This window comes from Anomaloglossus baeobatrachus, chromosome 6 (assembly GCF_048569485.1).
Source record: "Anomaloglossus baeobatrachus isolate aAnoBae1 chromosome 6, aAnoBae1.hap1, whole genome shotgun sequence".
In the NCBI taxonomy this organism is placed as follows: domain Eukaryota; kingdom Metazoa; phylum Chordata; class Amphibia; order Anura; family Aromobatidae; genus Anomaloglossus; species Anomaloglossus baeobatrachus.
Window position 1 is genome coordinate 343241865 of NC_134358.1, and position 18012 is coordinate 343259876.

The following is an 18012-nucleotide window of genomic DNA, read 5'->3' on the forward strand; positions in this document are numbered from 1 at the left end:
GTGTTTTTTCAAATAAAAAAAAAATTGTTGTCCTTTTTTTATTTTATTACTGACTGGGTTAGTAATGTCGGGTATCTGATAGACGCCATGACATCACTAATGCCAGGGCTTGATGCCAGGTGAGTAGAGAAAAAAAAAAAAAAAGTAGAGAAAAAAAAGGGTATTCAGCTCACCCATCTAAGGTCCTCCAGTCTGCGGTCGATGCACGTAGTCCTGCGGACAGGCAGGTCCGGCTTCAGAGTAAACGGTAATAGAAAATGAGTGGGACTCAGCACCAATATGGATGAATAAAAATCTTCATGCTTTATTTGAGAAGTTTAAAAATAAAGAAAAAGGTCACAATTCATCCAAAATCGCCATGCGACTTGCCGTGCGGCTTGACGCATTTCGGACACAAAGGGGGGAATTTAAAAACAGTCCTTAATCATAAGCCATGTAGAATGGGAGGCAAGAGATATATATAGCACCTTAAGAAGCAATGAAATACAAGAGCAAGATGGAAAACAGGAAGGGAGTCCACCCGAAACATGCAAATTAGTAAGAGGGTTGGTATATCATTGGATTCTTTTAACCCCATATGCGTATGTATATCTACTGGGGAATTCATTGAAAAACAATTCATAGATTACAAAAGGACCTCAAAATAAGGTCAATGCAAGCATACATGTGTATATGTGCGCCATTCCACCCACCCATATATTTCGTATAGCAATTATTTTACTAAGGAAACAAGAAGATTATTTCATTGGTCTGTGAAATAATGTTCATACAGATATTATAATGAGTGGATATATCTTATATAGATGGTATGTGTACACATGCATGTAAATGCATGTGCTCTGTGGGTGCAGGGCAAAGAAGAAAATAGAAATACATGTATGTGGAGTAGATATTATATCGTTTCCAGTATAGGATTTCATATATTATAGACATAAGGAAAAAAAAAAAAAAAAAAAATGTTTTTTTTCTTTTCCTTTTTTATATATATTTTTGTTTTTATTTTTACTTTTATATTTTGTATGTGTAGCTATATAAGCTCTATGTACACATGTGTGCCAGGTGACATTACACAGCTGTTATCAACCCCATATATTACCCTGTTTGCCACCGCACCAGGGCAGCGGGATGAGTTGAGGCGAAGCGCCAGGATTGGCGCACCTAATGTATGCGCCACTTCTGGGTGTCTGCGGCCTGCTATTTTTAGGCTGGGGAGTGTCCAATAACGGTGGACCTCCCTAGTCTTAGAATATCAGACCACAGCTGTCCGCTTTACCTTGGCTAATGGTCCCATTTGCGGAGACCCTACGTTTTATTTTTAAGTATTTAATTTAAAATAACAGCGTGGGGTGCCCTCTGTTGTGGATTACCAGCCAAGGTGAAGCTGTCAGCTGTGGTCTGCAGGCTGCCGCTGTCTGCTTTACCTTAGCTGGCTACAAAAGATAGGGGGAACCCCACGCCGGTTTTTTTTATTATTTATTTTTTGGCTAAATACAAGGCTAAACACCCTTTAGTGCCACATGAAAGGCACTAAAGGGTGCAAGATTACAAAATGTAGGGGAGTGGGACATTATATATGTCTTTCTCATTTGTTATCTATCTATCCCCTCTATCCCTTCATTCATTCATTCATTCATCCATCCCTCTATTTATCCCTCGCGCTATCCCTCCATTCATTCATCCATCTCTCTATTTATCCCTCTAGCTATCTCTCTGTCTCTCTATCTATCCCTCTATCTATATCTATCCATCTATTTATCTATCTAGCTGCTTCTGTTTTTTTTGCAGCACGCAATGAAATGGAAATAAAAGCGACCTCACGGACCTGCATCACGCTAGTAGTGACATAGGCATGCTGCGATATTTCACAGCATGACTAAAATGTCATGTAGCCAAAGGAAAAAATAGTGTTCAAGGTTTTTAACAAAAATCTGCAGTAACTATATTTTATTGCAGATTATTATTATTTATTATTATTGCACTATTTATTGCATGGTGCTTCACAGTTCAGATAAGTGAATCCTCACATGACATGCAGCAGGCACTGAGTTGTCAACAGTCAGAATGAATGGTCATGTGACCAGTCGTATGCAATCTGCATACTCCACATTCTGAGCCCAATGTATCAATTCATATAGTGGCACATAGAGGGATAAGCCTGGATAAGCTATGTGCAAACATATATGTATATGTATATAATATATATATATATATATATATATATATATATATATACAGTACAGACCAAAAGTTTGGACACACCTCATTCGAAGAGTTTTCTTTATCTTCAGGACTCTGAAAATTGTAGATTCACATTGAAGGCATCAAAACTATGAATTTAAACCATGTGGTATGAAATACTTAAAGTGTGAAACAACTTAAGATATGTCTTATATTCTAGGTTCTTCAAAGTAGCCACCTTTTGCTTTCATTACTACTTCATTACTATTATTTCATTACATTTCATTTCATTACTACTTTGCACACTCTCGGCATTCTCTTGATGAGCTTCAAGAGGTAGTCACCGGAAATGGTTTTCCAACAGTCTTGAAGGAGTTCCCAGAGATGCTAAGCACTTGTTGGCCCTTTTGCCTTCACTCTGCGGTCCAGCTCACCCCAAACCATCTCGATTGGGTTCAGGTCTGGTGACTGTGGACGCCAGGTCATCTGGCGTAGCACCTCATCACTCTCCTTCTTAGTCAAATAGCCCTTACACAGCTTGGAGGTGTGTTTGGGGTCATTGTCCTGTTGAAAAATAAATGATGGTCCAACTAAACGCAAACCAGATGGAATAGCACGCCACTGCAAGATGCTGTGGTAGCCATGATGGTTCAGTATGCCTTCAATTTTGAATAAATCCCCAACAGTGTTTCCAGCAAAGCACCCCCACACCATCACACCTTCTCCTCAGTGCTTCACGGTGGGAACCAGGCATGTAGAGTCCATCCGTTCACCTTTTCTGCGTCGCACAAAGACACGGTGGTTGGATCCAAAGATCCCAAGTTTGGACTCATCAGACCAAAGCACAGAGTTTCACTGGTCTAATGTCTATTCCTTGTGTTTTTTTAGCCCAAACAAGTCTCTTCTGCTTGTTGCCTGTCCTTAGCAGTGGATTCCTAGGAGTTATTTTACCATGAAGGCCTGCTGCACAAATCCTCCTCTTAACAGTGGTTCTAGAGATGTGTCTGCTGCTAGAACTCTGTGTGGCATTGACCTGGTCCCTAATCTGAGCTGCTGTTAACCTGCGATTTCTGCGGCTGGTGACTCAGATAAACTTATCCTCCGCAGCAAAGGTGACTCTTAATCTTCCTTTCCTGGGGCGGTCCTCATGTGAGTCAGTTTATTTGTAGCGTTTGATGTTTTTTGCCTATCAGCCTTTTTTGACTATCAGCTGTGTATCCACCAGACTAATGCACAACTAAACTATTGGTCCCAACCCCATTTATAAGGCAAGAAATCCCACTTATTAGACCTGACAGGGCACATCTGTGACGTGAAAACCATTTCCGGTGACTACCTCTTGAAGCTCATCAAGAGAATGCCAAGAGTGTGCAAAGCAGTAGTGAAAGCAAAAGGTGGCTACTTTGAAGAACCTAGAATATAAGACATATTTTCAGTTGTTTCACAATTTTTTGTTAAGTATTTCATTCCACATGTGTTAATTCATAAGTTTGATGCCTTTAATGTGAATCTACAATTTTCAGAGTCATGAAAATAAAGAAAACTCCTTGAATGAGAAGGTGTGTCCAAACATTTGGTCTATACTGTGTGTGTGTGTGTATATATATATATACCGTATTTTTCGCTTTATAAGACGCACCTGATTGTAAGACGCACCCCCAAATTTGGTGAAGAAAAAGATAAATTTTCTTTAATGTTAAATGGGGTCCATCTTATAATGCCAGTGTCCCTCTAACAAACCATATAGGGTATATGTCCCTCCTAGCCCCCCATCCTAAAATTAGCCCTCCTTAATCTGGATATGGCCCCCTTATATTGAATATAGCCCCTTTGTGATGGCACACGTCCCCCTGTGCTGCCCATGGCCCCTATAGATCGCACAAGTCCCCCTGTGTTAGATATCGCTCCCATAGGGCTGCCTATGGCCCCTATATAGATCGCACAAGTCCCCCTGTGTTAGATATCGCCCCCATGGTGCTGCCCATGGCCCCTATATAGATCGCACAAGTCCCCCTGTGTTAGATAGAGTGAGTATAAGTCTAGGGACAAGGGACTGGCATTCAAGGTGCCGCTCCAGCGCTGAAAACCTCACGCTTAAGTGGTGCTTTAAACAAGGCACAGGCAGACACATTAGAAGTAAGGAGTGGCTCAGTCTGGCTGGGCTGCTTTTTATAATCATAGGCATGTAAGTGTAGTCTAAATATGTATGCAACCATACTATTACAAGAAAACTTGACAATAATAGTAATTGTCCGTGCATGATCACCCCATAACCAGGTCGTATTTTTTTCACCTTCTGAGTATTAAATAATGACTGCCACCATATGGCTGCAAGCAATGATTTGGAAACTGGATTTTATTTCATTGACTTTTCTTCATGCAATGAAAAAGTTTTATTTAAAAAATGTATGACAGCTCTCTAAGCAGGCAATGTCAAAACTTAATAAATAATTTTCTTTTTTGATATACTGTATTTTCAGACATATCTGTGGGAAATGACCAGCGGAGTTGAAGAAATTCCACATGGCATTGTGAATAAAGAACATATAATCTTTGGAAACATGCAGGAAATTTACGAGTTTCATAATAAGTGAGTACAATTTAGGTACACTGCCTTTTATTTATTTTTTCAGGTGGAAGGGGTTATTGATTAAATTTCATTGAACTGACAAGCAAACCATTAGCAGCGTTTTTGTAGTGGGTTTATTTGTGTTTTTTTATTTTTGCAAAATCTTGCTATCTCAGCAGTAAACATAAGAGAAATAAATGAGATAGATCTGTGCTGCCAGCAGTCAAATGATGAGTAAAAAGCTGTGGAGAAGAAGCGCAATAGGGTTTTACCCCAATAACACACGGGGTAGAGACAGGGAGCAGTAATACTCACCAAGTGAAGTTGTGAAAGTCACAACTACTATGCAGGCATGGAAAGTTTTGATCAAGGCAGCAGCAACCCAGACGGCAGATAACAGAGAACAATAGAGGAAAATAGGGTTTATTTGAGCCGCGCCAATGATCACTTCTCAGGTATTCAGATTAATGGATCTTTATTTTGCACAGGTCTGACCTGTGCAAAATAAAGATCCATTAATCTGAATACCTGAGAAGTGATCATTGGCGCGGCTCAAATAAACCCTATTTTCCTCTATTGTTCTCTGTTATCAGCAGTCAAATGATGAATGGAATAAGGAATCCAGGATTGAGGTTTATTAGTTTGTGCATTTCAGAGTTTGCATACTTCTTCAGCAGGACAAACCACAGCATAAGGGTCAGTGCCAGTGGTTGGGATACCTGCCATATCCAAATAATCAAAAAGGCAGCAATTGCATCACTTCCCTTCTACAGAAAATATTAATAAATATAAATATTCATGCCCCTAATTCTATTTACAAGAATCCCCTGAAGAGTCCGATACGGATGAAACGCGTCAGGAGGTTTATGGGATTAAGGAAGGGTATAACCAGTTTAGGGACAGCTGTGGCCTGCCCTTGATATAGGGCAGGAGTTGGGGTCATAGCACTCAGCAATAGATGTAGGACTGAGGATCCCATTATAGAATCGCTGGAGGCCTGGACACATTAAACGGCTGATCCCTAGTGACGGTGCTTCTACAGATGGGTGAGACCGTTACGTATCACACATCACCACTGTGATATTGTTTCATCTGATCATATACATCTCATGTTACTAGATTATTGCGGGTTTTTTATGTGCCTAATAATATGTTATGGAATATGAGCCACTGTCCATATAATTGTATCATAGGCTTTTTTGACTCGACAAGTCTAGTTGAATTATACAGGTAAATTGTTATATAGTGCAATCTATGACATATCGTCTTTAGATGTATATGAAAGGTGGGAATGCCAACAACTACCATGATCCCCTATTTTGGGAGGAAGTGGGGGTGTAAACTATTTTGTTTCATCCTCTATACTTCACCATCTATTGTCCTTATTTGGACCAGATATGAATGGTGGATTTCCATTCCTATTTTAACTTTGAGCACTTTCGAGCACTGGAACACTTTGTAATAGGTGCTAATTGATATTTTTAATAGAAGTATTAAAGGTTATGTTTTAATAATCCTTTCACTTCTCTATCCTATTGCTTATTGGTTTATATATATCATATGAGGCTTTGAGCAACATCTACAGTGTTTTGCAGAATTAATTGTTATACTGATTAATTATCCAGTAAGCCTGACATCAGTAGTGTGCAAAGTTTTTGAGGGCATTTTAAGGAATGACATGCAAAAATTTATTGCAGAAAATAATATAATAACTGACAGCATGGATTCATGAAAGATAAGTTGTGTCTAACCAACATGTTGGGGTTCTATGAGGGGGTAAGTGCAAATTTGGATATTGGTAATGCAGCTGATATGATTTATTTGGACTTTGCAAAGGCATTTGATACTGTACCCCATAATAGTCTTATACTGTAGCTCCAGAAGCAGGGACTTGGGGAAACTATATGCAACTAGGTAAGGAATTGGCTTAAAGATAAGAAGCAAAGAGTAGTCATAAATGGTATATTCTCTAAATGTGTTATATTCAGCAGTGGGTTACCATAGGGATATGTGCTAGGATAGATTCTTTTTAATCTCTTTATTAATGACCTTGTTGATGGGATTGATAATAAAGTGTCAGTCTTTGCTGATGACACCAAACTATGTAGGATATTAAAAACTGACTTTCATAGTACAATATTACGAAAGAATCTAGATAAGATGTCAGAATGGGCAGACACTTGGCAAATGAAATTTAATGTTGATAAATGTAAAGTAATGCACCTAGGATGGCGTAATCCTATAGCGGCATATACTGTACATTAAATAGAAGTAAACTCGGGACTACAGAACAGGAAAAGGATTTCGGCATTCTGGGTACAAATAAGCTGAGCAGCAGCCCTCAATGTCAGGTAGTAGCTGCAAAAGCAAACAAGATTTTAGGGTGTATAAAAAGAGAGATTAGATCCCGTGATCACAACATATTGTTACCCCTCTATAAATCACTTGTAAGACCACATCTATAATATGTGATTCAGTTTTGGGCTCCACATTTTAAAAAGGACAACGTAGAGTTAGTACAAAAGGCGGATAACTAGACTACTACAAGGAATGGAAGGCCTCCCTTATGATGACAGGTTGAAAAAGTTAATTTGTTTAGCTTAGGAAAAAGACATCTCAGAGGAGATCTCATTTATATTTATAAATACATGTGTGGTCAATACAAAGGACTGGCAGATGACTTATTCCTTCCAAAGACAATACTAAGGACCAGGGGGCATTCCCTGCTAGTGGAAGTAAAGAGATTCAGGCAGCTAAATAGGAAAGGATTCTTTACAGTTAGAGCAGCCAGACTGTGGAATGCCCTACCACAAGAGGTAGTAATGGTAGATACTATAACAGCTTTTAAAAAAGGACTGGATGATTTCCTCAGTACATAAAACATCACTGGGGAATGCAATTTTTTAGGAGTTAGGTCAGACAACTGTTCTTAATTAATTTTTGGATGCTGAACCAGAAATGATCTCAGTTTTTCTCTATCACGTCAAGTTTTTGAACTATAGGATTTTTGTCTTCTCAAAAATATGTAAACTACTGTACCTAAAAAGTGTTTTTTTTTTTAAAACAGTACAAATATGAACAAAAAATGAAATATATAAGAAATAGGCATGACAAATATGTTTTTTAACACTATCATGTTTATATGACTCTATATGAGTCGAATTGTACTCAGATAACAAGTCTTATTACAGAAATCAGTGCAATTGTGCTTCTATGGCAGGTAAGTTGAGGAGGAAAAACTTGACGTGATAGAAAAAAACTGACTATATTTTTGGAATCAGCATGCCAATTTTAGTATAAATCAGCTCAAAAACCTAACTCAACAGAATTTATTTTTCAAATTGTTCCCCAGTGTTGTTGATTATAAATGACTTTGTGACAAAATGTATAATTGTTGGAGGAAGGTTGAACTAGATGGGTCTAGGTCTTTTCTCAACCTATGTAACTATGTAGTGGGTGTATTATATTTATATTTATGTATATATATATATATATATATATATATATATATATATATATATATTTATGTATATATATATATATATATTTATGTATATATATATATATATATATATATATATTTCTCCCGATATAGCCATTTTTTATTTCATGTGCAGGGCATTGCAGCTTAGGTATCCATGGTTACGTCCACTCTTGTAGGGACAGTTAGTTAGTTGCTCATGTTCATAACCGTAGATACCGAAGCTGTAATGCCCTGCACATGAGATAAGACACATGGTTATATCAGGATAACTATATTACATTTCTAATTTGAGGAGTTTGCAAATATTTCTTTTATGTCAAGTACATATTAGGATAGACTCTTGGAGAAAGAAATACCCCTTTAAGCCACATGTATTCTCATCTGTGTATTCCTGACACATTTTCTTTTTATATATTCATCAGGGGATTCTTGTCGGTCGCAAAGTAACAGTCTATAACAGACTGCATAGATCTTTTATCACGCGTGTGGTTAAAGATATGCTACAGAGTTTATTAATAACTAGATGGTGGCCCGATTCTAACGCATCGGGTATTTTAGATATGTGTCCCCATCGTGGTATAGGCAGGATCCTTGTGTATGCAGCATTCTGGTCTGTGCCCCATCCTGGTATAGTCTCCATCCTTGTATGGCCCTCATCCTGGTTTGTGGGCTGATGCTTTGATGTGGCCCCATGCTGGTATGTGCCCCCATTGTGGTGCAGCCACTATCCTGACATGTGCCCCCATCCTGGTCTGTGCGCAATCTGGTGTAGGCAGCCTCCCGCTATAGGCACCATCCAGAATGTTTCCTAAGGTGTCCCTTGTACCTGTCCGCCGGCTGCTCGCTCCTATGCGGTGTCTGCTCCGCTTTTCCATTATGGCCGGCGGAGAGTTGCAGGCTGTGGCGTTGGCATGGTATGTGGGCTGATGCTTTGATGTGGCCCCATGCTGGTACGTGTCCCCATCATGGTGTAGCCACCATCCTGACATGTGCTGCCATCGTGGTATAGGTAGGATCCTTGTGTATACAGCATCCATGTCTGTGTCCCATCCGGGTATAGTCTCCATCCTTGTATGGCCCCCATCCTGGTATGTCGGTGTCTGTGTTTGATGTGTCTGTGGGCGGTGTTTGATAGGAGCGGGGTTGTGTGTGTGTGTGTGTGCGTGCGTGTGCGCGGCGGTGTGTGTGCGTGGTGTCTTTTGTCTTCGTTCTCCTGAGGCATAACAAATTTCAGTAGGCGACATGGAGGGGCATGTCTAATGGCACAGCCCTTCTGCTTATGTCATTGACAAACTACAGTCCAGCACACTAGCAACTCTACTTGATGACGAGTATTCCTATTGTAGGGGTGTTGCTCTTTGGTAGACGCTAGTGAACATAGGTTTCCAATTCTTTTGTTCAAAGTAGTGAATGGTTTATTGACAGTCCATAAACCATCATAACTCACCAAGACACAACAGCATTTCTTTGGCACAAAAGGTATACATAAAATAAACAGACATTAAACAGTTTGTACCTCAGATTTTTTTTTCAAAATTTCTAGCTGAGACTGACTCACTGGAGGCTTTTCCTCCCATACATATGCACAATTAACAGATGTGATTTCACATAAAGTCCCAGACACCCTCAGACCTACTAAATACACCTTTCAGCGCTAATAATTCTGGAGCATTCTCCAGGTTTCACATGACCGAGGTTATGCACCTCGGTTACACATATAATCCATGAAAACTTGTCCCGCTGCTCTTACACTATCTAAAACACCCTTGCTATTACCATCATAAAAAAGAACAGATGAAAGTAAGCAGTTCATTAAGTGCTAATGTGAATTGTCTGTTAAAACAAAAAAATATTTTTTTCTCCTTTTTGCAGGATACGTTTGTCCCAATCACCGCCTTTAAAAGGCCCTGCTGTTGCGTTGTTGCTGCGTTAGTGGTTGGCACACGACGCTGCACCATTAAGGTGTCAGAGTTAGGGACTCACTCCGAGGTTTACCTTGACGTGGCTGTGGGCTTCATACAGTCCAATCAGAATGAGATACATAAATATTTGACCAATGCACATCATCTCGATTTAAAGAATAAACTTTGAAAGAGAAAAGGAGAAGCCACTCCATCATATATTTAGAAAAGAGGAGAACTAGGAGCATTAAAGGATAAATATAACGTTTTTATTTATCACAAAATTGGCTTAAAATCCAGATAAGCACACCACAATATAGAGAATAATAAAAAGTGCTAATAGGGGATTTATGATCCAAAAAACCCAGGGGAGCCTATGTTGACTAAATCGCATTGAAACCACCAAGTAATGTATAATAATACAAGGAATCAATCATTGATGCGGTATGTAAATACAAAGGTGGCTAAATATTATTTTGAAATCCTGACAGCTTACCCATGGGTGGATACACCTCACTTCTGTACTTCACATGAGTGACAAAAAAACCTCCTCCAACGCGCGTTTCACGTCAATAGATGTTTGTTTTCTCAGGGAAGGTTGGCTACTGCCTCAACTGCAGGACCTTAAATAGCAAGTCATGTGACCGCATTGGTCTGAATCTTCCAGGACCTGCCACGAGTATTCAGCCAATCCACAGCCCCCTTTAAAGGCCCATGTGCATTGCGTGGCACACGCCCACCATCATCCAACCCAGTCATCCAGAGGGAAGAAGCGTATTGCCTCCCCAGTAATCAAGGACGCCAGGCATTTTCCCGCCCCCATGTCGATGCCGGGGAGGATGAAGCGACGTGCATCCCAGGCAAGGCACATGCGCACCACAGACCGGGGGAGAATTGAAAGACTGAACACCACATTAGGAGATCACACTCTGCAGATGGATATAACCCACCACGTACAGACTCTAAATTCAAAATGAGACACAAAAAACATCAAATATAGATCCATCCTGCCAATACAACTTCCAATGAAAAGATCAAATACAAATAATTTATTTTAAATAAATCCCCTGGATTTCTGTGCCATAGTCTTCTTAAAGTGACAGTGCATAGAAGTCTATGTACATATAAGGAAGTTGTAACTGGAATATATGACGAAGATTTTTCAACCAGGTCCATAATTAAATAAATCTGCAGGATGGAAAGAGGTCCAACAAGGGCAGCAAATAGCACCTATGTGTTAAAAACTAAATTAAAATGAAAAAAAAAAAAAAACGGTACATTATATACATAGAAGTAATCAAAATCTGCAGAAAGGGAGCAAAATTCAACACCTCATTGAGGCCATTAGGGGTCAGGGTATCTAAGTTGATAATCCACTTAATTTCACGCTCTGCCAAAAGCCTCTTAATATCACCACCTCTAATGCCACAATGCACTACATCCATTCCTTTCACCTTAAAGGACTTAGGATTACATCCATGGAAGTTTTTAAAGTGGCATGGGATAGTTTTTTATTCTGTCTTGTTGGTCGCCGTCTTCGCCGCGCTAATATCCCTCACATGTTTTCTGACTAACTCTGAGTTCCGTTGAAGTGAGACTAAAATTTCATTACACTCACATGTGGCATAGTAGATGACATTAGTAGGATTGCAGGAGATATGTTCTCTAATTGCCAAGGTCTTTGGGCCATCACTTGTTTTGAATTCTGAGCAGTGAGAGATATTGGGGCAGGAAAGACAACGACCACATGGGAAACAGCCTTTCAATGGACCCAAAGAGCCCAAAACATAAGCCATTTTTGGAGTAATGTAATGGCTCTTGACCAAAACATACTTTAAGTTTCTGCAACATTTTGCGGTCATAAGTGTTGCTGCAGACAAAAATGGTTTCAGAGATGGATCTAACTGTAGAACCTAGGGGTTCATGGGTGGCCTCCACATTAATGAATATAACATCAAATTAACATATAATTTCTGTGACAGTGGAGTTGATTTTCTTGACATTAAAAGCTCAGTGAATGAGACCAGATTGTTGCAAACCGATGATTGTAGGAAACTAACATCGGTCACTGTTGTATGCTACATCGTAACATATTAACTCCACTGTCCTTGCCGTCCAAGTTGGTTAATACCTCAGGGTTAGGCGGATCTGCTCTCAGGATAGCTCATTTGAAAGACAAGCACAGGACTTGAGGATGAGATTTTGAGATTTAGGGATCAAGGTTATAGTGGGCATTGTATCAAAAAGGCCTACCAGAGAGCCAAGTTAGTGTCCTGTAATGATTTGTTGCATGGGAGGAGGCAAGAAAGAGAATCCTCACAAAACATCAGATTCATCTCTACCTTCAATGAGAAATGGCAGGAGATGAGGAACAGTATGACAAAATAGTGGCCGCTTCTACAGTTAGATCCATCTCTGAAACCATTTTTGTCTGCAGCACCACTTATGACGCTAAATGTTGCAGAAACTTAAAGGATTTTTTGGTCAAGAGCCATTACATTACTCCAAAAATGGCTGTTTTTGGCTCTTTGGGTTCACTGAAAGGCTGTTTCCCATGTGGTCATTTTCTTTCCTGCCCTAATATCTCTCGCTGCTCAGAATTCAAAACAAGTGATGGCCTAAAGACCTTTGCAATTAGAGAACATATCTCCTGCAATACTACTAATGTCATCTACTATGCCACGTGTAAGTGTAATAAAATTTACATTGGTCTCACTTCAAGGGAACTCAGGGTGAGAGTCAGAGAGCATGTGAGATATTAGCGTGGCGAAGACTGTGACCAACGAGACAGAATTGAAAACTATCCCGCACCACTTTAAAAACGTCCATGGATGCAATCCGAAGTCCTTTAAGGTGAAAGGATTTGATGTAGTCCATTGTGGCATAAGAGGTGGTGATATTAAGAGGCTTTTGGCACAGCGTTAAATTAAGTGAATTATCAAATTAGATACCTTGAACCCCTAAGGGCTTCAATGAGGCGTTGAATTTTGCTCCCTTTCTGTAGATTTTGATTACTTCTGCTAGGTATATAATGTACCATTTTTTTATTTTAATTTTATTTTTAACATATTAGTTTCTATTTTGAATTGTCAGTATTATAATCTAAAACCTATACAGTACCTTTGCTACTCTTGTTGGACCTCTTTCCATCCTGCTAATATATTTAATTATTGACCTGGTTTAAAAATCTTTGTTATATCCTCCAGTTACAACTTCCTTATGCCGTATTTTTCGGACCATAAGACTCCCCCCAAATGTTGGAGGAAAGTGGGGGGTGCGTCTTATGGTCTGAATGTGGCTGCAGGGAATGTGGGTGCTGCGGTGGAGCGGGTTATCGGGGGTACGAGCAAGCTGTAGCAGCTGCCGTGACCACGTGGACCCGCTCATTTAATATGCACGCCCATCATCCCTCAGCGCTGAAGCAGGCACTGACAGGTGGGCGGGGGATAAACAGCCGGCCCGCATGATCACCCCTGGCAACTACGGCCTGGAGTGATCATGTGCGGCTGTATTCACTGCCCCCCGTGCATGATCATCAGCGCGGGGAGCAGTGAATCAGTGTCCAGTACTCACCGTTCCCCTGCAGCATCGCTCGTCCTCCCGCCTGTGTTAGCGGCAGCGCCGCTGAGTGGAGCCATCCCCGTTACCCTGCTGCATCGCGATCATATCCTGTGTCTGTGCCGGTGGCTGGGTGGAGACTAGCGGCGCGCACAGCGATAACATCATCGCTGTGCGCACGTCTCCACACGCAGCCGCCGGCACAGACACAGGAGATGATCGCGATTAAGCAGGGTAACGGGGACGGCTCCACTCAGCGGCGCTGCCGCTGACACAGACGGGAGGACGAGCGATGCTGCAGTGAGTGAGGTAAGGTGAGGTGAGTATGAACGTTTATTTTTTTATGTGCCTCAGGATGCGGCCATACACCAGGATGGGGGTATATTATGAGCAGGATGGGGTCATATGAGCAAGATGGGGGCATGTCAGCAGGATGGGAACATATGAGCAGGATGGGAGCATATGAGCAGGATGGGGGTATATTATGAGCAGGATGGGGGTATATTATGAGCAGGATGGGGGTATATTATGAGCAGGATGGGGGTATATAGCAGCATGGGGCCATATGGCATGATGGGTTATATAGCAGGATGCGGCCATATTGCAGGATGACGGTATATAGCAGGATGCGGCACCTTAGTAGAGAATTTGGGGAAATCACCCCATAACAGTGTCAGCAGCAGATCCTCGCCCCATAACAGTGTGTCATGACCACATTTTTTTGCTTAAAATTTTATTTTCCTATTTTCCGCCTCTAAAACCAGGGTGCGTCTTATAGTCCGAAAAATACGGTATGTACATGGACTTTTATGCACTGTCACTTTAAGAAGACTATGGCACAGAATCCAAGGGATGTATTTAAAATAAATTACTTGTATTTGATCTTTTCATTGGACGTTGTATTGATAGGATTTATCTATATTTGATGTTTATTTTTGTGTTCCATTTTGAATTTAGAGCAGGGGTCTCAAACACGTAGCCCGCGGGCCGCATCCGGCCCCTGGGGCTGTTTGTTGCGGCCCGCAGACCCCGTGACAATCGCGGCTCTATGCAGAGGGTTGGCGCCGGCAGGAACTTTACTGCATTTCAATCCATCTGCGGTGCCGCGCAAGGAGCTGTCAGTTCTATCCCAGTTGCTGCTGCTGTCTGCCAATCAGATGCAAGGAGGTGACGTCATACAGCGACGTCACTTCCTTGCATCTGATTGGCAGGCAGCAGCCATTGGTCCAGACACAGCTCCTCTGCGCAGCACCGAAAATGGATTCAAATGCAGTGAAGTTCCTGCCGGCGCCGACCCTTAGCATAGAGCCGCGATCGTCACGGGCCGCAACAAGCAGGTATGGTATGTGCTCAAGATCAGGACCCACTGCGTCCTGAACACAGCGGGTCCTGATCGGCGGGGCCGCAAGTCTCCTCCTTAGGAGACCGCAGCTGCCTGTGCCTGCGATCAGGGGTTCGGGCCGCTGCGGTCTCCTCGCTGTGCTCTGCCTAGGGAGGACGCTTCCGACTCCGCAGCATAAATTCACATGCTGCGGCCTCTGGAAGCTGCACCGCAGTTCCATTTTCACTGGAGGCCGTACACGCACAGTGGGCATGGGGTTTTTAGAAATCCCATGCCCACTGTGCTTTTACCGTACATAGCAGGGTTTTGGATGCAAAACTCTGCAAGTACTGATCATTAGCACACAGGGAACGGAGGAAAGGTGAGGAGAATCTTTTTTTTGTTTGTGTATTACTAAAGAATGGGCAGAATACGACAGGGATGGCCACAATACTACAAGGTTGGGCACAATATTACAGGGATGGGCAGAATACTGCAGGGGTGGCCACAATACTACAGGGATGGGCCACAATACTACAGGGATAAGCCACAATACTACAGGAATGGGCCACAATACTACAGGAATAGGCCACAATACTACAGGGATGGGCCACAATACTACAGGGATGGGCCACAATACTACAGGGATGGCCACAATACTACAGGGATGGCCACAATACTACAAGGGTGGGCAGAATACTACAGGGATGGGCAGAATACTACAGGGATGGCCACAATACTACAGGGATGGGCTGAATGCTACAGGGATGGCCACAATACTACAGGGATGGCCATAATACTAAAGGGATGGCCACTATACTACAAGGGTGGGCAGAATACTACAAGGGTGGGCAGAATACTACAGGGATGGGCCACAATACTACAGGGATGGGCCACAATACTACAGGAATGGGCCACAATACTACAGGGATGGGCACAATACTACAGGGATGGGCACAATACTACAGGGATAGCCATAATACTACAGGGATTACCACAATACTACAAGGGTGGGCAGAATATTACAGGGATGGGCAGAATACTACAGGGATGGCCACAATACTACAAGGGTTGGCAGAATACTACAGGGATGGCCACAATACTACAGGGATGGGCCACAATACTACAGGAATGGGCCACAATACTACAGGAATGGGCCACAATACTACAGGAATAGGCCACAATACTACAGGGATGGGCCACAATACTACAGAGATGGCCACAATACTACAGGGATGGCCACAATACTACAAGGGTGGGCAGAATACTACAGGAATGGCCACAATACTACATGGATGGGCATAATACTACAGGGATGGGCTGAATGCTACAGGGATGGCCACAATACTACAGGGATGGCCATAATACTAAAGGGATGGCCACAATACTAAAGGGATGGCCAAAATACTACAGGGATGGGCTGAATGCTACAGGGATGGCCACAATACTACAGGGATGGGCTGAATGCTACAGGGATGGCCACAATACTACAAGGGTGGGCAGAATACTACAGGGATGGGCACAATACTACAGGGATGGGCTGAATACTCCAGGGATGAGCACAATATTACAGTAATGGGCTGAATACTACAGGGATGGGCTGAATTCTACAGGGATGGCCAAAATACTACAGGGATGGGCTGAATACTATAGGGATGGTCACAATACTACAGGGATGGGCACAATACTACAAGGATGGGCACAATACTACAGGGATTGGCTGAATGCTACAGGGATGGCCATAATACTACAGGGATGGCCATAATACTACAGGGATGGCCACAGTACTACAGGGATGGGCTGAATGCTACAGGGATGGCCACAATACTACAGGGATGGGCACAATACTACAGGGATGGGCTGAATGCTACAGGGATGGCCATAATACTACAGGGATGGCCATAATACTACAGGGATGGCCATAATACTACAGGGATGGGCACAGTACTACAGGGATGGGCTGAATGCTACAGGGATGGCCACAATACTACAGGGATGGGCTTAATACTACAGGGATGGCCACAATACTACAGTGATGGGCTGAATACTACAGGGATGAGCAGAATACTACAGGGATGAGCAGAATACTACAGGGATGGGCTGAATACTACAGGGATGGGCTGAATACTACAGGGATGGGCTGAATACTACAGGGATGGGCTGAATACTACGGGGATATCCACAATACTACGGGGATGGCCACAATACTACGGGGATGGCCACAATACTACGTGAATGGGCAGAATGCTACAGAGCACAATACTACAAGGATGAGCACAATACTACAAGGATGGGCACAATACTACAAGGATGGGCACAATATTACTGGGCACAATACAAGGATGGGCACATTACTACAAAGATTGGAACAATATTACTGGGCACAATACTACAGAGCACAAGGATGGGCATTATACTACTGGGCACATACTACAAGGATGGGCAGAATACTACTGGGCACAATACCACAAGGATGATCATCTTACTACAGGGCACACAGATGGGGACATTACTGCAGCATGGGCACATTACTAGAAGATGATGGCTATGATGCTGCTAATTGTAAAACAATTACAAGAAGGTGATAAAATGTAAAAAAAAAAAAATCCTTAAGCATGACTTTTTTTTTTTACATTAAAAATGCTTTTCTGTATATAAACTTAACAAAAAAAAGTCCACGTTTGTTATAATAAACAAGCGAAAAATGTTTAAAAAAGTGATCCAAGATGTATAGAAAAAAAAAACATGGATTCATTAAAAATGTTCATTTTGTCCTGCAAATAATGCGGCCCCCCTCAATTTTTTTTTTCTATATGCGGCCCCTGATTTTGAGACCCCTGATTTAGAGTCTGTATGTGGTAGGTTATATTCATCTGCAGAGTCTGATCTCCTAATGTGGTGTTCAGTCTACCCCAGCCTGTGGTGCGCATGTGTCGCGGGCGGGGAGGGCGCCGCGCCCAGTGCGTCACACATGCACCTTGTCTGGGATGCACATCGCTTC

General features: G+C 42.0%; 1 protein-coding gene across 14 annotated transcripts in view; it reads left to right on the forward strand.

The window, feature by feature from the left end:
• The window catches only part of TRIO (trio Rho guanine nucleotide exchange factor), a 3493742-nt gene that overhangs the window by 1093374 nt on the left and 2382356 nt on the right, over positions 1-18012 (forward strand). For all 14 annotated transcript variants that reach the window (XR_012724343.1, XR_012724344.1, XR_012724345.1 and 11 more), the window contains exon 28: positions 4659-4768. Coding sequence is in view for 11 of the 14 variants with exons in the window: in XM_075314973.1 (XP_075171088.1) it covers positions 4659-4768 (110 nt within the window). In the remaining 3 variants the exon portion in view is untranslated. The remainder of the gene's footprint in view (positions 1-4658; positions 4769-18012) is intronic.